This window comes from Natator depressus, chromosome 2 (assembly GCF_965152275.1).
Source record: "Natator depressus isolate rNatDep1 chromosome 2, rNatDep2.hap1, whole genome shotgun sequence".
Taxonomy (NCBI): Eukaryota; Metazoa; Chordata; order Testudines; family Cheloniidae; genus Natator; species Natator depressus.
The window spans coordinates 108,493,737-108,519,317 of record NC_134235.1 but is presented as its reverse complement, the minus strand read 5'-3'; the positions used below and the strand labels follow the sequence as shown (position 1 = coordinate 108,519,317).

At 42.6% G+C, this 25,581-nt stretch overlaps 1 protein-coding gene across 1 annotated transcript in view; it reads right to left on the bottom strand.

The window, feature by feature from the left end:
- Positions 1-25,581, bottom strand: part of JARID2 (jumonji and AT-rich interaction domain containing 2) — a 301,706-nt gene that overhangs the window by 23,650 nt on the left and 252,475 nt on the right. Inside the window, exons 7-12 of the mRNA XM_074944825.1 lie at positions 23,549-24,566; positions 18,629-19,122; positions 13,010-13,102; positions 12,331-12,449; positions 12,062-12,132; positions 3,117-3,231 (exon numbers count right to left, since the gene is read on the bottom strand). Coding sequence (XP_074800926.1) covers positions 3,117-3,231; positions 12,062-12,132; positions 12,331-12,449; positions 13,010-13,102; positions 18,629-19,122; positions 23,549-24,566 — 1,910 coding nt within the window. The remainder of the gene's footprint in view (positions 1-3,116; positions 3,232-12,061; positions 12,133-12,330; positions 12,450-13,009; positions 13,103-18,628; positions 19,123-23,548; positions 24,567-25,581) is intronic.

The following is a 25,581-nucleotide window of genomic DNA, read 5'->3' as shown; positions in this document are numbered from 1 at the left end:
TGAGGGGCTGGCCCTGGCTTCTATCCACCCCCACAGCCAGTTTTCACCACCCCAACTCTGTTCTTCACCACTCAGCATCTGAGTTAGGGTACTCCCTTCTCCTCAATACTAGCTGGGTGCCAGTAGGACAGTGGTTCCCAAACTGTGAGGTACGCCCCCCCCAAAGTGGCACAGAGGAACATCCGGGGTGGGGGATTGCAGTGGACCTGGGCCAGCTCCCCAGGAGGTGGGGAGGGAGTGCCACCCAGCCCTGCTCTGGCCCTAGGCTCAGTCCCAGCCACGGCTCCCCTCCTGGTCTTGGCTCCCAGCTGTGGCCCTGGCTTAGGGTTGCCAGGTGTCTGGTTTTCGACCAGAAGGGACAGGGCAGTGACCGGTCAACATTGCTGACCAGACACTAAAAGCCCAGTTACCCACAGTAACTGGCCTCCGCCATCAGGGGAGGGAGCGGGAAGAGCTGCGGGAGCCTAGAGACGGCTCCGGCAAGGACGGCTCTGGCAAGAGATCTACCAGCAGCTCCCCCTCCCCCACCCTTCCCCCAGAGCAGAGCTCCCCCTCCCTGATCCGACTCATTCCCCCACCTGGCTGCGGGGGTGAGGGGACGCAGACTGGGGAGGGGGAAGGACACGACTGAAAAAAATTTGGGGACCACGGTAGAAGGAGGTGAATTGAGAGCACAGGAGAGAGACACCTCTGCTCTCAGTTTTTATACCTGGTGCCACAACAGCCCCTGGTGGCTAGGAGCAGCAATTGCAGGTAAAGTCCTCAGCCTAGGTCTGGAGCACGTTCGGTGTGGATGGAATTTAAATTGTCAGCCTCTATCTCTCTACTGAGCATGTACAAATGGCAATTTTCAGAGCTTACAACACAGCGAAAGGTGGGTGGATTTTCATGGGAACAGCAACAGGCACATCCCTGACACTAGGGTCACGCCCTGCCAAATATGAAATCACTGCTTAAAAGCATGGAGGTGCTAGAGCTTCTCGAAAATATAGGAGAATGTAAGATTTTTTTTTTTTTTAACGCTTGTAAAACAATGTACTTTTCCCTAATCTGATTCTTGGGAGCACCTTCATTGCTATTGCGGAAACTTTCCAAAGAAATTTAGCTTGGGGCTGACAGCTAGCATGGAAAATATCAGGCCAAACAGTTAAAGTCTGGTAAAGTTATACACAACCAAAAACAGTGTCTTAGGCAACCTTAACTGTAGAGTGTGCCTCCAGCTCTGCCTATAATAAAATGTGAAAAACAACCTCCTCTCCCATCTCCCCTCCCCCCAAAAAAATATTTTTATAAAATTAATAGAATTCACATGACACTTGCAAGCCATTACAATTCACTCTGATTGTATATTGTCTCTTTCCCCAGTTATGGATCTGTCTTATCTTAGAGTGACTGTAAGCTCTTCATCACATGGACAGCCTCTTATTCTAAGTTTGTTCCTAGGACAATGGGGACCAAATCCTGTTAGGGAATTTAGCTGTGACATAAGCTTACCTGTATTCACACAACTTGGCACAGAACCACAACTCAAGCTTAGCATCATTAATACTGATAAGAGTTTAAATAATTTTAATTAGTAATTAAGAGGATAACTAAACATCTCTGTACGTTTGGTTTTCTTGAAATCTTAAAAAGCATTTTAAAGTACTATGTGTGGTATGTGCCAGGCATCATTAGCCATTATAATTCAGCCTCCATGCATTAAAGTTTTATAATCAAGGGGTTTCTTAATTACTTTATTACATTTTTGTTTAATCAAGGTCTACAAGCTTAGCTGCTTATACTGTTCTTATTGCAGAGCAGATCCTTTCAGGATAAGACAGTACTACAGGAATAACACAGGTAAGTATATTAAATGCTGGCACCATCTGCTTCCAGTGATTTCACTATCAGCTGTTGTATTTCCATTACAATCTGAGCAATATTGTGTAATGACTACAGTAAGCAGCAGTCACCTCCAAGCAGATGTGTGAGCATGTTTTAAACCTATTTGCAACAGGTGCCCACAAAACACAAAATGTGGCTATAAGAAGTTACAGACTCGCAACCATTCACATCAAAATGTTAGAAGGATGTGGCTTCAAAGGCAGGTATCACTGGGTACAAATTAAAAATATACCGTATATACTCGTTCATAAGCCGAATATTTTTGGTAAAAAAGTGAAGCATCAAAGAGCGGGGGTTGGCTTATAAATGGGTCTACACCAAAATTTGATGATTTTAAACTCTATGAAATCACTGAATTGAATATCTAATACATTGTCGTTTTGTTTACCTGGAGCATCTGCAGGCATGGAGCCCCTCAGTTCCCTGTGGCTGCGGTTTGCTGTTCCCAGCCAATGGGAGCTGCGAGAAATAGCGCCACTTCCCACATCTCACATTGGCTGGGAATGGCAAACTGCAGCCACTGGGAGCTGAGGGGCTCCGTGCCTGCGAACGCTCCAGATTAACAAAATGTCCTTACCCACCAGCGGCTTACCCTGACGGGCCGGGAGCCGAAGCTTGCCAACCCCTGAAATATAGGGTCGGCTTATGAAAGGGTCATACAGTTTTTACCATTTTTACTTATCCATCTTGGAGGGGTCAGCTTATAAACAAACTGGCTTATGATCGAGTATATATGGTATATGTGGTTTGGTATCTACAGAGTCTCAAGTTATCTTGTTAAGTAGAAGAGTGGGGACAGTTTAGCAGAAAGATGGGATCAATCACCTTAAAAATGAGAATATATAGCTGGCTTGAATAACTCTCTCTACACATCAGTTTAAGGAAATCCTGCCTTGACTAGCTGTCATTTAGATTCCAGGTGTTCAGAAACATTCTGCAGAGTGAAATCTACACAAGGCAGAAATGGTTTGCTGCTAAATAGCCTAAAACAGAGAATAGAAGAAATATTAAACCCCTTTCCTTTAGAAGGGGTTTTTCACTTAGTTTATACCATACCATTTGTCAAGAAATTTGATAGACTTTCCCATTAAATTTGTAATCACAGAAACTTCATTTCCTGATGTGAATTATTCAGGCAAAATGCAGTAGCCGTACTGCAGTAGTTTCTAATCTTCCTACCGAGAGCCATTGGGGCTCCAAGTAATGGGACAAACCGCAGGGATACTCACCAAATGCAATCAGCACCAGTGTGTAAGTAGTCAATGTATGGAAGGTGATTTTGGTCTCGAGACCAGCATGAGGTAGAAAAGACCATGCCAATACTTAGCCAAGGAATTGTCACTCCTAAAATACAGGAATTAAAAATAAACTTTAATGGATTAGAATGTCAATTAAAAATAAATAAAAGACAGTTTTGGAGCGCATTTCAGCTGAAAAGCCTGCTTCTCCATTGAGTTGACCCAGGAGTTTTAAATGAAATGGTCACTAACATTACAGTAACTGTGGTTCTTTGAGATATGTTGTCCATATAGAGTCTACTCTTGGTGCGCATGTATCCAATGCACTTGACTCTGAATTATCCTGGCCAGCAGTGTTTGTTGGGGCCATGCCTGCACCCTGAATGTCTTTGTGCCTCCCACCAAGGTCAGCCCTACCCACCCCTCAGTTCCTTCATCAATACAGGATCCAGATATTATCAGACTTTGTAGTAGCAGGAAACAAGGACAGGTTGTGAAATTATATATGGAGAACATCTCAAAGAAGCAGTTACTATAAGTAAGCCAACTGCTTTTCCATATATATTGCACTGTTGATAACTCACAGAAAGTGATCTAGATCCGAGGAGATGGGTGCTGCAGTCTACCTAAAAAATGAGTGTATGATAGCCAAAATTCTCACTTCCATGATAGATTAATGCTGGGTAAATGTACGCACTGAACTCCCAAATAGCTGCCCTACAAACGTCTAGGATGGGAATGTTTCTCAAAGAAGCAACTGAGGTTGCTTGCACTCTACTTGAGTGACCTCTGACCTTCCTTGATAGAGCTATATTTACCAATCTATAGAAGTTTGTATCAAAGTCTTTGTTTGAAATAGCTTGTCCTTTAATCCTCTCTCCACAGATTATGAAAAATCAAGGGGATACCCTAAATGGCTTAGTTCTGTCTATAGAGAATTAAAACTCCCTTCGGACATCTAGAGTGTGGAGCTTCGCCTCACTTTATTTCAATGGGTTTCAGAGTGGTAGCCATGTTAGTCTGTATCAGCAAAAATAACGATTAGTCCTTGTGGCACCTTAGAGACTAATAAATTTATCTGGACATAAGCTTTCGTGGGCTAGAACCCACTTCATCAGATGCATGGAGTGAAAATACAGGAGCAGGTACACTTAGTAAAGCAACCTCCATCCTTTCATGTATTAATACCTGCTCCTGTATTTTCACTCCATGCATCTGATGAAGTGGGTTCCAGCCCACGAAAGCTTATGCCCAAATAAATTTTTGTTAGTCTCTATGGTGCCACAAGGATTCCTCGTTATTTTTGCTTTATTTTAATGTATTTTGGAGAGAGAAAAATAGAGGCAGGAGAATAACATGATTTAAATGAAAGGCAGATAGATATGGGGGCCCTGACATCAATGCCTGTATCTCCCCCTCTCTTCTGGCTGATGTTATCATTACCAGGAAGGCTGGTTTTATGGAAAGATGAAAAAGAACTTGTGTTGAAAGGTCCAAGAGGTGGGCCTATTAACCCTCTGAGAACAATTAGATCCCAAGAAAGGGGGGAGGGGGTGTCTAACTTTCATAAGAATCTGGCCACTGTGGGGTGTGAGAATGTAGAAGCCACTTGCAATGGACAGTGGAGAGCTGAGATGGTTGCTAGATGACCCCTTAACAAGTTCACAGATAGTCCAGTGTTCTTTAAATTCAGGAGATAAATTCCAGTCTGTCTAGAATCTTTGCTTGAGATGGTGATAACTGGTGGTGTTATGACCAGATCATGAATCTCTTCAATTTAGCAGCATAAGTATGTCTGGTAGAGTCTTTTCTGCTGTGGACAGGGACACTTTGTACTGCAGATGAGCAGGTTCTTTCTACTGAAGTCAGTCAGCCAGTATTTATGCTGTTAAGTGTAGGGAATATGGGATGATGGACTTGGCCGTGCCTCCATATTATGACCTCTGGTTCAAGAGCTATGTGTATTGACGGTTGAATGGAGAGATTCTTCAGGCCTGATACCAGAACTGTCTTGGTCATGCTGGAGCTACCATGATCATTATGGCAGAGCCCCATCTGAGCTTCCTGAAAGCACTGGGGATGAACAGAATTGGAGGGTAAGCGCACAGGAGACCTGATGACCGTGAAATCAGAGATGCATCAGGCAATGACCCCTGACTTAGTCTGCGTCCAAACCAGAAATTTTGACATTTCCTTTTTGCTCTTTTGGCAAAGAGGTTGTTGGAATGATGACAACATAAGACCTCTCTCTCAAGTGTAATCTATCAACCTGTAACGGGTGTCTGAAAACTGCTCACTAAGGTGATCTGCCAGCACATACTGTATTCCTGGGAGAGGAACAGCCTTCAGAGTAATTTCATGATGGATACAAAAGTTCCAAAGATGTACACCCTCTTAACATGAAGGAATAGACCTTACGCCCCAATGCTTGTTTACATAAAATGGCTATTAACTCCAGGACATTTGTGTGGAGCCTTGCTTCCTGAGGAGTCCATGTGGCTTGTGTTTGTGATCGTCTAAATGGGCTTTCCATGTTAAAGTAAAGGAATCTGTCACCAATGTTTTTGATGGTAGTGAAGGGGAGAATGGTTGTCCCATTGCAGACTTTGAAGGGCCCCTTCCACCAATTTAATGACAGGACTTCTGGTGGAACATGTATTAGGATGGACAGGTAATGTTAGCTTAGCTGATACATAATAGAGATCTCAAACACCCTTGCATGCAACAGAAGTCTGGCAGGCTGAATTACAAAGGTGCAGGGGCCATGTGTCCCAGCAGTCAAAAAAGCTCTCACTGATATCCTGTGGTAAACATGAAGGTCGACAGATAGGTCTAATATGACTTGGACTCTCTGGTGGTAGACAAGCCATCACTGTTAGGGAAACCAGCATGACTGCTATAAATTCTATTTTTTGTGTTGGAGTCCGTATTGACTTCTTTTTGTTTACTTTAAGGCCTAGAGAGGCGAACAGTTGCAGAGTCTGTTAAATGAAGTCTGTTACTTGCTGGCGCACCTTCCCATGAATGAGCTAGTCATCAAAATATGGGAAAACTTGGACTACCTGTCTCCTGAGGTAAGTGGCCACCACCAGCAACCATTTTATGAATACCCTTCATGCTGTTGGTAGGCTGAATGGTGATGACCTTTGCTACTAGAGGCACTTGCCCACGTGAAACCTGAGATATCTTCTGTGCGCAGGTGGGATAGCTATATGAAAGTAAGTGTCCGGGAAGTCGAGAGCTATGTACCGGTTATTCTGATCTAAGCATGGAATTACAGAGGCCAGAGTCACCATCCTGAACTTGAGCTTGCAGATGAAGGTGTTCAACTGTCTGAGGTTCAGAATGGGTTGCCCGCTGCCTTTCTTTTTGGGAATCAGACAATAATGAGAGTAAAATCCCTTTCCCTTGTGTTCTTGATGAATTTCTTCCATTGCTCCGAGACTGAGAAGTGACTGCACCTTCTGATATAGCATGCTTTCAATGAGAGGGGTCCCTGAATAGGGATGAGAAAGGCGGGTTGGGGAGGGTCTGGAACTGGATGGAATAACATATAAACTACAGTTTCCAAGACCCCAGCGGTCGATTTTGCTGGTGCTCCAGGACCCATTCATGAAATAAATTACTCCCAAATGAAGGGGATATAATTGGAAGAGCCAAAGGGGTTTGCTTTAGACCAAGAAGTCAAATCTTCTGCCTTCATGTCGCCTGAGGTTGATCAGCAGAGAGGGTGGTGTGGATCCTGATGACTTCCTTCTGGGAAATTTCAGACATTTCCTAGGTGCTTCCAGGCTGCCTGTATTAAGGGTAAAAGGATTGCCTCTATCATGGTTACCATTTAAATCTCAGTGTGGCATACGAGGCCTTTAGGTCTCATCTGTTTTCACACTAACAAGTTCAAATTCCTCAAAGGGGAGATCCTCAACTGTTATTTGAGCTGCTTTAAGGATCCCTGAATTGTGGCGCCAGGAGAATCTCCTTATAGCAATTGAGGTGGCCATAATCTAGAGCATCAGTTCTCAACCAGGGGTCCATGAGCCCTTTCAGGGGGGCTGCGGAGCCCCGCCACTGAAACCCAGTGCCCCCCATGGGGCTGAAGAGGGGAGCAGCACAGGGCTGAAGCCCAGAGTTTCAACACCCCCCGTGGGGCTGAAGCCAGGAGCAGCGCAGGGCTGAAACCCCGAGCCCTCTAACGTCCCCTGCAGCCGGGAGCGGCGTGGGGCTGAAGCCATGAGCCCCAGCCCCAGCACCCCTCGTGGGGCCGAAGCCGGGAGCAGTGCAGGGCTGAAACCCCAAGCCCCACAACTCTCCTGCAGCCAGGAGCAGTGTGGGGCTGAAACCCCGAGCTCCTCCATCCCCCTGAAGCCAGGAGCGGCAGGGCTGAAGCCCCGCTGCCATGGACAGAAACTTTGAGCCCATGGGCGGAGTTGAGGGGCACAAGAGTGTTGTCCCCCAAGCTGCAGTGCCTGACCCAGAGTGGGGTAGTCCTGGGGGCAGCTCCACCTTCCCAGCCCCCAACCTCCTCCTCTCCCTCATGCCCCACCCTCTGGCCAGGTCCGAGGCAGGAAGACAGAGCCAGGCAGTGAGGGGCAACTGCTCCTCTGACTGATGGTGCCATGGAGTGGGCAGCCATGGCATTTCCCCATCTGCTGCTGGTGCCTGGGGTTGCGTCTGCTCTTCAGCTCCCAGCCTCCTTTGACTGCTCATGCAGCCAGTCAGAGCTGCCCAGGCAGCTCCGGACCCAGCAGAGCCCTCGGGCAGTAGCTACCGGCACACAGCCCCGAACAGGTGAGTGGCCTGATGAGGTGAGTCAGGGGGCTGGAGGTGGCACTCCCTCCCTGGACCCTGCTGTGCAGAGATGGCCCAAGCCCTGCTGGCCCTTCCCCACCATCCCCCAAATAGAAGTCAAACTACGCCCATGCCCCAGAGTCCCACCCCTGGTCCGGATGGACACTGCTGGGCCCCAGAGTTTTTCTAGCATGTTGAGGGGGGCCTCAGAAAGAAAAAGGTTCAGAACCCCTGCTCTAGAGGCTGTATCTGCAGCATGCAGGGCTGCCTGTAGGGATATACATGCCATGAGCTGACTCTCAGCTATGATAATACGTGGTCTTGGGGAAACTTGTCTATAAATTTGGTCATAGAATCCCAACAAGGCTTTGGGATGATGATGATGATGATGCTCATCTGGAGGCTACATGTTGAAGAATTCTTTTCTCCAAATACATCTAATTTTTTGGGTTACCGGTCATTGGTGTTGATTTTTGCCGATTCCCGAGACCTTTTGTAACCGCTAATGAACCTGATGTAGGATTTGTCAAAAATTGTTCAAGTCCCTGGACGGGAACTTAGTAGCAATGGTCTGCTCTCTTCAGTGTTGGTCGTGGAATGTCTTGTAGACATCTGGGGTGCAAGCTAATCACTCAGTAACTTCCACCTCATCCAGTGACGATGAGGATATATGGACTAGGGCAGGATGGTCTTCTGTCTGGGTCTCCTCACCTGAGCCTTGACCAGTCTGTTCTGCAGGTAGTGGAGCAGTTGGTCTAGTTGTAATGCCCCATGTTGATGCAGGCCTTTTAGCATGATGCATTTCCCTTGGAGCCCTATAAGGCCAACAGTGCTGGTAGGCAAAAGTGGCAGATATTCAAGGGATAGGGTATCAAAGAATAATATCCCTTCTTGAACGTCTGTGGTAATAGGAAGCAACCCATGACATTCTCTCAGGTGTGAACTATCCTGAATACCTAGACAAGGAACAACCTCGTGAAACCTCCCCTAGTGGTTTCAGAGTAGGAAAATGCAGCATATTCCTCCAGAACAGGAGCTGTACCAATTGGTGTGCTGGAAGCCCCCACGGAACTGGTACTGTAGATGTATGCAGTACCAGTGTCAGGACAGCTGTTGGTTCTTGGAGGAGGCACCTTCCCCACCACTAGTAGTGGGGAATTTGGTGTCAAGGAGACCAACAGGTCTTTAGATGCTGTATTGGATTTTGCATATGTTAGCACTGAAGTCAAATTAAGTAGACTGCATTGGAACCAGGAGCCTTGATGCTGAGGAGTCAGAACCAGGCATTTATGCAGTACGACAAAAGACATTCCTGTTGCATGAAGACTTGTGCCTGAATGGGTGCCAGTGGGACCGTTTTGGGGCCTGTGTCACCCTTGACCTCTGAGACTAAAAACAATTTGTGGCTCTTAATGTGAAGGACCTGGTGAGGAGCAGTCTCTGTCTCTTTTCTTTATGAACCTTGTGGTCTTTCTTCCATCACCTGACATTTTACCAGACAAGGAGAAATAACCTTTAGAAACAGGAACTTCAGCCCCATGAGTAGCTGATGACTGCTCAGAGGTTTCCGCCCTGGGCATCCTGGAGCCTGAGAAGGAACACAGATTTCTCCAAAAGAAATGTCTTTATTAAGCAAGACTCCCTAGCTCTCCGGGTTCTCTTTGAAAAGGATCTACAGATGGCACATCTCTCTGTAATGTGCCCCTTACCAGACACAATATTCATCTGGTGTGCCCATCAATTAGGGGCATGACAGCCTTGCACAAAGGGCAGCTTTTGAAGGCTGGATTGTTCAGTCATAGTGTATGTCTACACTGCAGTCCGAGGGGTGACTGCAGCACACATAGGCATACCCTTAAATCTAGGCCGCTAAAAATAACAGTGGAGATGTGGCAACATGAGCTGTACAAGCCCACTGGGGACCATACTTGGATTGCTAGCTCATGCTGCATCCCATGTCGCCATACCTTCACTGCTATTTTAAGCTGTGCTAGCAAGAGTAAAGCTAGCATGGGCATGCCACCCCTGCTGCAATAACACCTCTCGGTGCAGGGTAGCCAGTCCCAGAGAGAGTGATCCCCCTATCCTCCCAGGCAAGCAAAAAGCAGTTTCCTTACAAAAAGGGAAGAAAGGAAATTAGATCAAATTACTAACACTAAAGCTAATCATTAACTATTTACATAGTTCACAGTGGAGCAAAGAGACTTGGACACTAAGTTCCAATTCATAGCCAAAGGAGGTAAGAAGGAAGCAAGAGGCAGCTGGGGCTGTCCTACCCTTTACATCCTCCATCAGAAGCACGGCAACAGACACTGCTGGCCAAGAGAATCCAGACTTGAGTACTGGGCACATGTGCACCAAGAGTGGAATATATATGGACAATGCATCTTGAAGAAAAATTTTCTGTCTCTACCAGAGCAGAGTGAATAATTCACAAAGAATAATAGATTAAACAAATTTAGACTCTTTCAGCTAATAAAATATCTACCAGGCGATTGCAATGGCCTTGAATTTATTAGTTACTCAAATATCTTTTTTAATTTTCTACTTTATGGATAGATCATCAATACCCAAAATTCAAGGTTAGTTTTGATAGGTCAAATAAGTCACTTGAAACTGTATTTGTTCTCTGACTGTGATAGTACTCCAACACGGATATTTGTATATGTGATTGTGAATTCTGCTTTCAGTGCACTTTTTTTTAAACCACTAAAACTTGAATGAAGTCCTAATGAATATTCACAGTAAATTTTGTCATTATTTTACCCAGCACTGCGTTCTAGATTCTATAAATATGGAAGCAATATCTCAATCATTCATCACCCTGAGGCAAAATGTTGACACAGATTTACAAGTAATAACTAAAAGGGACATTACAAGGAGAAGTAAGTGCCCATAGGTATACCACCCCAACTGTTCATCAATTCTAAACGTACAGATCGCTTTTTATGCCTTGAAACACAAAATACTCCAAGGCAATGTCCATCCATATGGGTTAGAAAACAAATCGGCACCTTTCTAGATCTAGGAAAAGTGCCCATTTCAAAGAACAGATTGAGGATAAATTGGAAATCATGTCCCCACCCAATATGGTTATAAATGAGGCAACAAGTGGAGGCTTGTTTGGAATCCCTGTGGAGAACTGGGACACATTTGCATTGTTTTTTATAGATATCATATGCCCCTCAGTTTATCTGGGTGACACTATCCTGCCTGAAGGCCAGGAGTTAAATCAAAGGCAGTTGTAAAGGGGAAAACAACCAGGAAGCAAAACAATGGCAAAGAGACGGCTCTGAAGCGGGGAAGCTATCAATTGCAGAATACCCCTTGTCTGGCTCCCTCCTGGCTGGAATGGGTTGCTCTTCCCAAGGCGAAAAGATTGGAACCCTAGGGAGTCCTAAATCTCAGAGACCCTAGAAAAGCGTTGGGGGAAGGGGATTGCTGAGCCAAGAGAGGTTGCTCTTCAAGGTATGTCGGGGAAAGCTGACAGACTGACTGAGGCACAGAGACGGGGAACATGCTGCAACAGGGCAGTGTGCTTCTCCCTGCTACAGAGGAAATTAGCAGGGCTGAGAGGTACTTACACATGCAGCCAAGGAAAGTTTAAGGCATAAGTGTAGGCCTTTTATTGTTTTACTCTCTGCCCTACATGCTTTGTACCTTTGAGGAATGAATAAATAATACTTTGTTTTGCAGACGCTGTTTCTGTGTCACTGGAAACATATGCTGTGACAGGCTCCCCAAGTGAAACTCTCACATGTCAAAACCAAATTGGGCCTGTGTCATTAACATGGTTAGAAACCAAGGGGCTGCAGCCCACAAAGCCAATCTAAGAGTGGTTGGGCTGCATGATTCCACCCAGAGTGAGGTGCAGAAAGCCAGGCTTACCATGTAAGGTGGACACTCGAGAGGGACTGAATGGGGTCTAAGGCACAGTTCGCCCAGTAGCCATGACAATGCCAATCATTAAAATGTACAATACCACTTGCACCTCTGTAATTTTAAACAGTGGGTACACACATGGCCTTCTCCAGTAAAAATTGCACAGAACAAAAAACAAAACAGAATTGATTCTGCCCACTCCAGACACTGCCAAAATTGTCGACTCCTAATACCACACAGAACGCTGGGGGGGGGGATCTGCTTACCAGGCACAGCACCAAGATGTCGCAGGATGGATCCTGTATTATTAGGAAGGACTGTAAGGTTCCACCCATGCCTGTTGAATGAAGTGATACGCACATTGTTATGCGTCCGCATTAAAAACAAACTGGTCTTAAAGTTGCTCCTCATCTCAAACATTTGTAGTCATTGTTTTGACCTATAGTCTTATATGGATTCTGTGCTGAATAGAATAACTGTAGCATAACAGGCAAAATACCATAAAAATCCAGATTATTTATCTATCTAACTTTACCTTGAGAATGGTTCAGATTTTCCAACAGGAAAGCCGCTCCCATGTGTGTTGGTATCCACTTTCCCACAGTGCACTGCTACATGGCAATCCTTCTGTTCCACTAACCTCCAGTACTCTTGCTATAGCAGAAGAAGGCAGTAGTAAATTTTTAGTCCAACGGACAGTGAGAAAATTCCTTTAAATGTTCACCAATCAACAGAAGGTTACAGTCCACTGATGCACTCAGTGTTGCTCCAACAAAACATCTCCTCTTAGAGACAGATATACAGAACTTTAAAAATAACAATGAATTAAGACTTAACATCCCTTTTGAAGACTGTTTATTTCCATTTTACAGATGGGGAAAACTGAGACAGAGAGCGGTTAAGTGACTTGTGCAAACTCACACAGGAAGACTTTCGCAGAGACAAGAACAGAACTCCAATCCCCTGACTCCCATGCTGGTGCTTCAACCACAAAACCAACCAACCCTCCTGCCTGTCTTTAACTTGTCAGTGCCTTTATTGAAGATATTAAGTAATGTCAAAAGGAAGAGCAGAGACAACATCTTCATTCTCTTCCTGCATCAGACACCTTCAAGCAGTCTACTGTGCCGCTTTGTGATTTAACTTTGCAGAGCCATCCCTAAATCCTCCAGAGGGAAAGATTTCCCATGCCTAAGTGCTCTCTTGCCCCTCACCTCTATTTCAGCTACCGAAGGCTCCTTGCTGAAGCACATGTTCATGATGTTTCTTGCCGTCCGGTAAAAGGTTGTTAAAGAAACAGACCTACCCTGTGAATCAAGAGAGCACGATTAAAAGTGAAAATAAAAATAGTACCTTCGCCCCCCACCTCCACTGTTATTTACTGTGCAAACCTTACCTTCCTCAGCCCAAGACCAGGAGAGGGGAAGGGACAGAATGTTCTCTAAGAACAGGTACAATAGAGTCCATTGATCTCATATACATTTCTTCCTGAAGCAAGTATCTCAAATGCCATTAAAAGCAGTAGGGAACTCCAGCTTTTATCATGGCAAGCAGCAGCTGATACAGCAAGTGAGCCTATGCAGATGTCATTTTAAAACTTCCACCAAGTCAGTTTCCATTTTTAAGGTCTCACTTTTTAGGAAAAGTGTTTTAACCTCATTTAACCTATTTTTCTGTGCAAACAGATGCTGTTCATGATAGAACATGCACTACATGGAGAACAGGAGGACACAAAAAGGATGACTCGGAGCTAAGTTATACTTTATATTCAGTAATTGCATGTACAACAACAACAACAAGGCAGCAAGGCATGGTTCAATAACAATATTATGAAGACCAGGGATTGGTATGGAGGGGCAGGGGGGTTTACAAAAGCAAAATAGTAAAATGTGTGTTGCTTCCTTCCTCCACTACTTTGTCTGCATGATGTCCTTTAGATTGTAAGCTGGTTGGGACAAGGAACTGTCTTATTTTTATTCTATACAACACTTAGCAAACTTCTGAATATTCTTTTACATGTATATTATTCTTATATATTAGATGCTCACACACACATATAATAATAAACACATTTTCAATCTAATAGAGATCCATAGGAAGACATAGCACCAGCCCTTTGTATATCTGCAACCAGGTTGCCAAAGATCTTAGTAAAATACGGTGGTCAAGTTCTCAGTGTATGATCCAAAGTTTGAAATTTGGAAATGTGTAACATAAGCCTTAAAAGTGTTTTTATGTTAGTATTATCTGAGACCAAGTTAAAGGCTTACAAGAAAAGAGACCGTGTGGAGACAGGAAACATGCCCCCCCTTTAAGGCTTGGGGATATTGGAACCTGCCTATACCCTCTAGTGAAAATGCAGCCTATATTTAGTTTTCAAGTTCTTCCATCACTCTAAACTAAGAAAATAACCTTGAAAGCTAAGGGATGTGAAGGATGACAGCACCCCGCCACCAAACCTTGCAATATTTTGGTCTAGCCACGGTGATATGTACCGATTGTACTAGGCTAAGTACAAGAGAAATGTTAAAAAGGAAGTTAAAAAGGAATTCCTGCTTTACAAACATGAAGTCTATCCCTTGTCCCCATATCTACCTCTCTCTCTTTCCTCTGATACCAAATTACCTTCCCTCACATTTGCCAACCCTCTTCCTCTCAAAAAATAAAGGAAAACCTAAGAACCAACCCCACACCCCCTCTGGATCTAAACTTCTGGTAAATGAACATTTAATTAGTTGGATTATTTTGTTTTTATTTTTTTAAATGGTGAAACATGATCTGCTAAATTGCTAAGACTGTATTTCTGCTTACTTTGAGCAAGAACTCTACCCAAGAGTAAACCAGGGACAATTACACAGCAGTTTGTTGTTGTTTTCTTTTTCCTATAAGAGACTAAGTCTGTTTCTAAAACATCGATGGTCCTAACATTTTGTTTTTTTGTTTTTTTGTTTTTTGTTTTTTTTTGGTTTTAAACTGAATGCAGGGCAATTAGCTGCTACAAGAAGTCTGTAAAATGCCCAGGGCCCCAGACTCTCATAAACCTCTGAGTTGGATGGTCTGTGATACAATGAGCAATTTCCTTCATCTTTTACTGCCCTTGTGAATCTTTTATTGAGGCAGGCTTTGAAAACAAATCCTCAAATCGCTCTGCTCCTACAGTCTTCAAACTTGTACATATACTTCCCTGATGACAAGCTGCTAACTAATGCTCTATAGAAGCTTTTTAGGTTTAAGATGGTTTGCCTGCCACTTTGTCATACAAAAGAGAATAGGATTCAGGACTGATCCTCCAAAATTAACTATGTCCTCCAAATTCTGAGATGGGCGGCTGCCGTATCATAGGGAAGAAACCTGCATGCAATAGTGGACAGAATTGTTAAAAAGATTGAAGTTCTTGATTTTCTCAATCAAAAAATTTCACATCCTCCACCTCGGCCCGAAAGTCACAAAACATATAAAGGCTGATGAGCTTTCTACATGAAAAATATGACAATATTTTCTTGAAGATCATTAAGAGAAAATATTTTAAGGCTTTGCACTCTAAAATGGAGCTGGCTGAAAATAGACTCACAATACAAAATTATTACTGAAGTGCAAAACACATTTTGAGGCCCCTGAGAAGATCTGAACAGTTGATACTAAGGATCCTCTAGGAACTTAGAAGTATTAAGCAAAATCTTTGAAGCAGTGAGGAGCCTTAACAGAAGAATAGCTGAATTGCAAAATTATATTGTGATACTTCATTCTACCTACATTACTATTAAGGAGAGAAAAGGGAAAGGTAAGAGTCCTGAAAATGAACTCAGGTCAAGAGTGCCCAGACTACGGCTAGATGAAATTTTTCAGACAACATTTTTTTTTTGGTGAAAAACCCAAATTCAGGTCAACCAAACACTTCATGAGTTTGTGCCATTTTTAGTTAATTGTTTTAGTTTAAACTAATTGTTTTGTCATTATCCAAACAAAACACCCAAACCCAGATTTTTTCCTGCTAGACTCGCCAGGGGAGTTAGGCATGCGAAGGAAGAGGTAGTGGTGGTGTGGGAAACCCAAGTTTGATCCCAGCTCTAGAGCAGGGACTGGAACCCAGTCTCTCCCTCCCAGGTGAGTGCCCTAACCACCAGACTGTTGGCTATTCTGGGATGGGGGTATCAATATCTCCTGCTGAAGCAGTTTCACTTTGTATAAATAATTAGTCATGAGAGCAGGGACTCAAACCCTGGGTTCTCCCACCTCTCAAGTCACCAGGCAACGAAGTCACACCCTCTCTCTGGCCCAATGACTATTCAAGTATTTTATCAAAATATTTTAGTACTTCTGTATATGGCATTGGTGAGAACTGTTCTGGAAAACTGGTGGTCTCTTCCTAAAAATATGCCCCAATACAACCACAAGATATTAGACTTGATGCAGGAATTACCGGGTGAAATTCTATGACCTGTGTAATGTAGGCAACGACCAATGAACACAATGGTCCTTTCCAGCCCTAATCTATTCATTTACAAAAACCTTTCTTAAAGTGGAGCTAAGGTTGCTGTCACACAATAGGACCTTCCTATCCCTATACCCTTCTGGAACATAAGGCTTCAAAACTCAAATATTAGGAAATATTCACTTAAGGTCTTCTCACATATCCCCAAAAGAATGTTAGTGTGATAAGAAATGCCACCCCCACTCCCCCCCGCCCCCAGAAAACACACTTATGCAAGCCAGGGGATCTGCAGTTAAAGTGCTGTTTCATTCATAATGAAACCACACAACCTTAGCTCTAATCCATAAATAGTACAGCTCAGCTAAGGAACCTGCACACTGTGGCTGGGAGCCACACTTGACTCACAGCAGGGCAGCTGTTCATTCTGCAGAGTCAAGAACAAAATATAATCTTAAAAACAAAAATGAGAGTTAACTTTTAGAGCTTGTTCTCGATGCTAGACATCAGTTCTCACTGCATGTTTTTTCCCCTACCTCTGTACAGAAAGATATAAGACGTGTTGTGATTTTAGTAACAGAGCCAGAGTTTAAGGCTAGGAGGTCATATTTTGGGGGGCTGTGTCTCTGGAACCCCTTGAGCAAACATTCTCAAATGTGTATCATATATTCTACCCTGGCCCATACCAATTTTCAAACAGGTTTGAGTCTGACTGTGTGTGTGGTTTTAAGGAGGATTGCAAGTTTGGCTGTAAGCAGAAAACACGTTGCAATGTTCTCTATAGTACCACCCTGTAATGCAAGACTTCATGGTCTGGTTTGGTTCTTGTATCTTGACTGCTTTTGGTAGATGGGGATAGCATGAATCATGTCAGCCCTGAAGTTCACTGATATTTAATCGTTTACGTGCTAAATCACATGTACATTTTAAAAGTACATTTATTAAACTTCATTAGACCTATAATTGGTCATGGCACAGTGCCGCGGGAAGGACTTAATGCCTTCTCAAGGTCCCTTCCAGTCCTACATTTCTATGATTCTATACTGGGTCTGACATTGCGAAGTCCTGAGAACCTTCCACAACGTTCTGAAAGCACGTCAATGAGAGTTTAAGAGCATTTAGCACTTTGCATGAGGCGTTCAGAACTTAGCAGGTTCAGGCTTATTATTACAGTGTTCAGGTAATGGCTGATTAAGATATTTCTCTGCACAGACTCACTCTTTTTGTGTATGATCTCTCATCTCCCTCTAAAATGTAACTTGGGGATTTTATACTGGCAAGCAGTGGGGTGGTGTTTTGTATGTGAAGATCAGTATGTTTCATTTATTATTAAATTCAAGATATTAAGTACAAAAAAGGCCTTTTAACTATGCACAGGGAATATCATTAATGTAGTTGCCATTAGATAAGGCTTGTATCTTTTAATGTGATAGAAACATCATTAACAGTTTGTTTTAACACGGGAGTGAGAAGGGAGCCCCAGAATAGTACGCTCTTCATCTGACAAATTCTAATGCATTGCTGTGCAGAAGAAATGTGAATGAACTTTCTTAAATGCAATTCATGAGCTTAGTCAGCCTCTAAATAGCTTAACAAAAACTACTTCGGACAGTAACACGGGGAATGCTATCTGTTTTCATTTCATAGTGACAGGAGAGAGACTGGGGAGGGAAGAGTGGTATAGCAGCTTACTGGCCGCAGACAGTAAGTACTGTATATCTCACTCTCAGCACTGCTAAATAATTCAATCGAACTAAAAAGTACACTGCAAGTTGGGATGCCAATTCTTGCTCAATAGTGGAAGGCTGCCAATAAAATACAATGAAAGAGACAACAATCCTTTGTAAACGGATTTTAAATGTGCTGGAGGAACAAGCATTATGACCATTTGTGCTTAGCAAAATTTGGCATCACGGTTGAAAATATTGTTTGCATTTCAATTTGCACTTTCTAAATCGTGTGTATTTTTAGCTACATTAGTTTTGATGGCTCTATCAAGGGAGTGGTACTCTGCTCATTGAGCAACTGGCAAGAAACAGGCGTGAGAGCGCGGAACATTACTTTAAACATCACTAAAAAATGAAAATAAATGTTGTGTCTGCTAGGATAATTGCTTAGAGTATTTCTTACAAAGAGCCAACTCCATAGATGGAGGGGGACTAGTGTTCTATGTAGCACATCCACAAAAATAACATTTTCTAGTTTGTCGAGCTGCAGTAAAATCAGGATGGAGTTAATACCCCCTCATCAAACTGCCTGCAGCAATTAATAGTCCAGCCATTGACACTGGAAAAACACTGTGGCCCACTGGCTGACTCCAGCTGGGTCTCACCACAGTGCAGCACAGAGAACATCCGTGTCAATGCTTTCACAGAAGAAAATCAACAGAAGTGGTCTTTACTACCTTGTATATACACTTATGTAAGTCGCTAAGAACTCCCTTCTCCTCCTCCTCCTTCTCGATCTCCTTTTCCTGAGCGAAGAGTCGCCGCCTGCCTGTTTTCAATGGGATATCAACTTCTTTCAACTTGTTACGGAAGCCGTTTTTGTGAACCACACCATTGATGAGTCCATTTTTGGGCTCGAACCGGGGCAAGGAATGGAACTTATAGGCATTTTCTGAGTGTCCCTCCAAAGGACCTTTCCTCTTCTCTAAGATCTCCTTTTCCAGCAGGACTTCCTTCTCTAGTTTCTTGTGCTCCTCAGAGGAGAGGGAGTCATAGGAGAGCAAGTACTGGCAATAGGCTTCCTGCAGCTTTGCTAGCCTGTCCTGCGCAGTTCTGGGGATTCGTAGCATATCTGCCAGCTTGTTCCATTTCTTGAGGTCAGTCACTTGCTGCATGCCGCCCATTTCATTGATCAGCTGGAAAAAGCAGGCCAAATCTAGCTCACAGCCTCCTGGAGTCCGTGTGTGTGGGGTGGTGGGGAGGGAAGAGGGAAACACAGGAAACAGTTAGGAAAAATTTTGGCAGACTGCATTCAACACTTCTTTACTACTTATATAATATCAGATTCTGTTCAGGTGGGACACTCTATTTTCTCAAAATCCTCAGTAATGCAGATACCAAAACAGAATAGAACAGTCAAACAGTCAGTGTTTCCATTTTTAAAGTGCCCAAGTTCTGACTAAGATACTTGGATTGCCAAGATTATTAAGTGGATCATATTTTGGTGTTCACACTAACCTTCCCCACAGCTACTTTTGGCCTCCATTTTGGGTTCAGTTGCCACCTCACAAAATCAAGCTCCAACTCTGCCTGATTAAGAGCAGGGACTTGAACATAGGTCTCCCATATTAAAGGTGAATACCCTAATGATACCAAGCTATTCTGAGGTCATGCCTCCCAATCTCTATCCCACCCCACCCCCAGCCCTCCCTGAAATTTAATCCACTCAGAAACCTTCCCAGTGAACTTCTAGTCAAAACTGAGTCTCCACAAAAAGTTTTGGTTTCGGTGAATCAGCATTTCTGACAAAAAAAATTCCCAACCAGCTTTATATAGGTGTAGTGCAGAGTTTTTAACATCTGTACAACATTTTCAAAATATGAAGCATTATATAAGACAAACATTAACAAACCATTTTTGTACATTAGTAAACAAAAACAAGGGAAAAACCAGGACAACAAACTGAGGAAAATGGAGATTCACATCTCCATAAACATCACAAACATGTTTCTGTCAACTCAAACAGATGAAATGTGACTGATCTAAAGTAAAAAGCTCCAGATGGGTCCACGGAGTGGCATCCTCTAGTAATTTAGTAAAGACGGTCATTTGCATTTTACACTGTGTATTAGTTTTTGGAAACTGGAAGATCATCAGGAGAATTATTCATTACTTTCTGGGAAACTTCAATCAAAGAAAAAAAACAGACTATACAAAAGCTTTTAAATTCTAGCATAAAGACAGTCAAATTAATGATAAACTTTCCATCCAAAAGTAAAAATTTTAAAGAAAACCTCAGTATCACATTTAGTCAAAGGACAGAATTAATCATCAACAGAAAAAGGTTCACAAACTGACCAAAAACTGCCCATAAATAAGGACAACTGCTATAGGAAAAACTAAAACCACAACATTACTGTCATCAACACTGCTCCCAAGTCATCCTTATCTCCTCTTTCCATCCTGAGAAACATTAAGGATTAGCAGTCTCTAATGTGAATTTAATATGGCTTGGAAACAGTACTGTAAAACAGAAAGAAGTATCATCATTCTAAATGACTCCTCCACTGCTGTGATGATAGCTACCTCCTCTCAAGCCCAATCAACCGTCTGTCCTGTTCAGATTCTTCTACTATGCCCTTTAGCATAGCATCTGAGCAGTATGCGTGCATCTCCTGCAAATTAGCCATACTGTCTTACAGTATTTCATAGCTGTCCTCAGATTTCTTATCTCCTCCATTCTCTTCCTTGACAGTTTTTCCCTACCCTTCAGCACCTTCCTTCGAGGCAAACTCAGTGACGAGGCTCAGAAGCCTGGAGACACATGGAAAATTTTTGCGCAGTTTTTAAACAGTGCTGCAACGGAGGCAGACCATTTTTGGGAGAGTCCCTTATTAAAATGTTGATAGCGCATCACTGGTTAGATGACCAGAATGCCCGTGGCTAGACCCCAGAAGTATGGTTTCAGTACTGGTGCTGAAACAATAGGCAACGACTTTCCAAGTGTGTGACAAAGCTCTAGGGTAGGTCAAAGGGCAGAAAAAGTATGTCCTATCTAGCAACCATTCCTAGTTAAAGTAGTGCAACTTCCACCTACGAGGAGAGGGGTGGTGAGAGCAACACCACAGGAGAAAGGAAACAAATTTGAGAGGTTTTTGTTCTGTTACATTTAATCCTTCACAAAAAATAGCACTCAAGCAACACACAGCTTTTTTGCTCATGCACACCGTTGACAAACTAATGGAAGGTATATGGCCTGTATGAAGCTGAGTAACATCCCTTCAGTTCGGAAAGATTAGTGGCTCAGTTTCATATTAAATGGTTTTGTAATACAACATAAATATCTGCATGCTCTGTTTAAATCACCAATCTCAAAACACTTCATCACATGCTTAAAAATGTAATGTTCTCAAGCACAACAAGATGGAAGCTACTTTAGAATGTCAGAGCTGGAGTTCTCTCACTGAGTAAGTATGCTGTACTGCTGTGGGTGCTTCGTAACACCTGCCCTCGTTAAAGATTGTTAAATGGTTTCAGTTACAACTCCATTTCACAGGGCCATAACTTTCTGAAACATTCATTTTTAGGGTGAAACTTCCAAAGGCTGGCCTCTGCCTGCGGGTTAATATATATTTTAAGTTTGATGGAAAAAAATTTAACCCCTTTTTTCTTTTTAAAAGGGCTCATCACAAATGGCTGAAATTTGAGACTTGGCACGGGTTACTAAGGCCTCTCATCTGACTGTTTTTTAAAAAAATGTTTTGATTTGACAATGTTGGGATTATTTGAAAACTGCAATACTGAGCAAGCTCAGTGGAAAAAAATGCAAACAAATTTTCAGGCGTGCATTTAAAGCCAAATCCTGGCCCCACTGAAGTCAATGGCAAAACTCAAGGATCTTCAGTGGAAATGGGATTTGGTCCTTACAGCAGGAATATGCGTGTGCGCACACTTGTTATCTCAAATAATTTAAAGTCTCTACTGCTGAAGCCAATATATTTTTAATCTGTGTGCTCTGATTACCTTCAGATTTCTCTTCCCCTTCTCCTCAACATTTTGTTTTAATTTGAAACTTAAAATACATAGGAAATTAAATGTGTAAAGATTAATAGTAACATAATCATAAAGCTGTGAGATCAGGTACACAAGAGCCAGGAAATATAATCAAAAAGTTAATGTTGCATCAGTAGGTGTTAACGCTGCCATACTGCACACGTTGTATTTTCCTCTTTCCCTTGCCGATCTAACGTGAATTTAATACTCCTTGTTATTAACATACAACCATTACAGATAGCAGACATGCCAAAGGATCAATTTAATGCTGCTAGAGTACTCTTAACTTTTGGAATTCCCTGAACTTTTGAGCATTTGATCTCACAACCTAATATTACAGCAATCCTACTTTTCTTCAGGGATTGTACTGTAGAATACTAATCTTTTCTCCTTTTTCTTAAATCCTGCTGATATACTGTACTGCACATTACAGAGGTGTTCTTGGTTAATATTATAATCTTGCAATGTCTGAATTCTTTTGTTTTTTTGCTTTTTCACGTATTTATGTTGTGAAAACTGAAATAAAGTTTTAACAGAGAAAAAAATGTTGTGTACACTTGAGGTAGAAAGAAAGGAGAGGTCTTTAAACAAAGTAATGTGCATAGCTGCCTCCCAGGAAATAATGCCTCAACCACAAAAGCAGTGCCTGAAGTTGTACTGTTAAAGGTATCTGAGTTATAACTTGGTTAGAAGTTACTAAAAAAGAAATGTTAAATAAAAATTTGAAGCAACCAAGATAAATTTATTATGTTTTCTAGGCTGCTTAGAAAAAGCAGATTTAAAGATAATTTTCCTAAAGATTAAAATGTTTTCCTTAACTAGCATGTATGTTCTTTACAAGCCATTGTCACCTTTCTATTACTTATGTCATATCTGACAGCAGACTATAAACCAAGAATTCGTTTAAATAAACAATTCTCACTCAGGCATTAGCCATGGCAGCTACCTGCTGGGAGAAATAATGAAACCGCCATTTTGCAATGAACCACATTTTACTGCCTATTCTTGACACTTAATGGTTGTTAAATGTCTGCAGGTCACTAGAAATTTGTGATCTTAAGTGTCTGGATAACCAAACAGAAGTCAGTTCAAACGACCTTTTTTTTGTTGGGTTGGTTGATTTTTTTTGTTTTGTTTTGTGTTTGTTTTTTGTTAAAAGCTTTTGAAAGGAATTCTGGAGATGGGAAAAGTCAGATTCATTTTCTAGTTTAGCAGTACTACATAAACTGTAAACAGAAGACACCTAAAAACTTCCAGTGTAACTTTAGATCAAGAATCTTAATATTTATATTTATTAGTTTTATAAGTAAGTGGGAGAGAAAGGAGAGGGTCTTGAAATTTGAGTAGAGAGACCTATGTAGCTTTTTGCCCTAGATAAAATCAATGAAGAATTAGGCAGTATTAACGTGCTTAAGTGAATCAGCATGGAGAAGCCTGCACTACACCCACCTGCACGGCACCTGGTCTATGAATAAACAGAGGAAAATCCAGCATCCTGCAGTTTCACAGGGATTCAATTAATCACAAAATCAAATGAAGCACAAAATTTACTGCACAAGGCTTATAAACTGAAGCAAAAGACCAGCAGGAGCCACAGCCCTTACCGATGAGTGGGAGCTCATCCATGGTAATGCCCTGAGATTTGAGGTGCTTCTTGATGCAGGCCAGCCGCTGCACGTTGGGTCCCCAGCGCCTGCTGAGCTTGTGTATGTGCTGAATCTGTGTCACAAACCGCATTTCATCATTCAGCTTGCACTCAGGTCTCCAGTCTGCAGGAGGAATCACCCTACACATCCCATACTTCTCTACCTGAGCTCGGACTGACTCAATGTATATCAACGGGTCATGGAACTCCTTCGTGGAGGGCCGAAGGATGGGAATCTCATCCATCATTGCCCACCCAGACTTGCTACTACCCTTTTCGTGCTTTCCTGTTGAGTCGTGTGGCTTGTGCAAGGACTCAGTTTCAGAGGTAGAATGATTTTCACAGGAGGCATTTTCAGTTTTACCATGTGCTTGTTTCCCTGGAGTATTCTTTCCAGCAGTGGCTCTTTTCGGCCTATTTCTTTCCAGAATCTTCTCTGGCATTTCCTTTTTCACATGTCCATTCAGCAAGGGCTTTTCCACAGCTGCCTTTTTGCTCGCAGCTTCTGTCAAGCTGACCGCCCCTTTCATTTTCTTGGTGGGTGACTGTATTTTCTCTATATGATTTGTCTCTTCCAGCCTCCTCTTAGAATTGCGCAGCCCCTCCCTCAACTGTCTCCCCACCTCCTTAGTGCATGCCTTTTGGTTCAACTTGCCATTGACCTTGACACCATTAACAGCGATATTGTTAGACTTGGATGCTCCAAGGGATAGCACCTGTTTGCGGGTTTTTGCATTGCTACTTTCTGTTTTCCCTGAGATTGTATGGTGAACAGGTGAACTGGGTTTGTGGTGATTTAGTTTGGTTTCCTTGACCAGTTCTTTCTTGGCTTTGGTGTATGTGACGGTTCCCTTTGTCACTGTTGCAGTGTACTTCACAGTTTTGGATGGTGAAGGTCTGACTTCTCTCATCTTTTTGGCACTGGCTGCATTTGCACCTGGAGATGACATTCGAGTGATTCCGTTGACCTTAGAAACCTGGGAAGCCAGAAGTATTGTGGAGGAAGCAGAAGGAAGAAAAGAGAAAACAAAAACTAATTAATAACAAACTATTTGAATTGAGACACCCACAGAGAACCAAATCATGCAGACCTGACTCCTAAGTGAGGTCTGCAAGATATGGCCCCCTTAGGGCAATCTGCATATCACAGGTTTCACCCAGAGAAGGGCAGGATCTGGACACTTTTTAAAATAAAACCAGAACTGAAAACAAATAAAGTCAAGCCCGCTGTCACAGAATATGAGGCAGGTAACTCTGCCTTAAGGAGAGGATCACCGACTCATGCAGCTCTAGTTAAGAACACTACCCCATTCCTTATCTACTGTAAAGTCCCAGATAGCATCATGAGGATGGATGCTTAAGTCTATAACTAAAAAGAACTAATCACTCTACTGTATCTATTATAACTACTGAGATGGACATGGCTGGTTAATATCAATGGAAGGTGCACAGAATACCCACCCACTCCCTTCCTTCATGGATATGAAATTTATAAATCTACAAATCTGAAATTTATATTCAAAACACAAACATCTGTTTGTCTGTATTTCTGAAACACTATGTACCTGACAGATCACGATGGCCATAAAGGATCCAGTCTATCATGTATACTGAGTTTCGGGAGGCACTCTATTAAAGTTGTGAATACAGAATAGGAGTTTGTACAGTAGTTCTGATACGTGCAGATACTTGTTTAAGTTTTATATCTGGGCAGTTTTACTTCTATACAGTATATTTTATTGCATCATATTATCCAACTCAAGTGCTTTAAGTTATGCATCTAAACCCAGTTAGGAAACTAAAAGTAACAGCCTAATCATCAGAAGTGCTGAGCATGGACAGTGATCACTGGCTTCCAAGGGAACTTCTGAAAACCAGGTCACTTCTATTTAAGTAACTAAGTTTAGGAAGCCAAGTTTAAACATTGCAGACTTAAATTCTTATCATCAACTGGGCATCAGCAGTTTATGAGAATGCAAAACCCACCCCAAA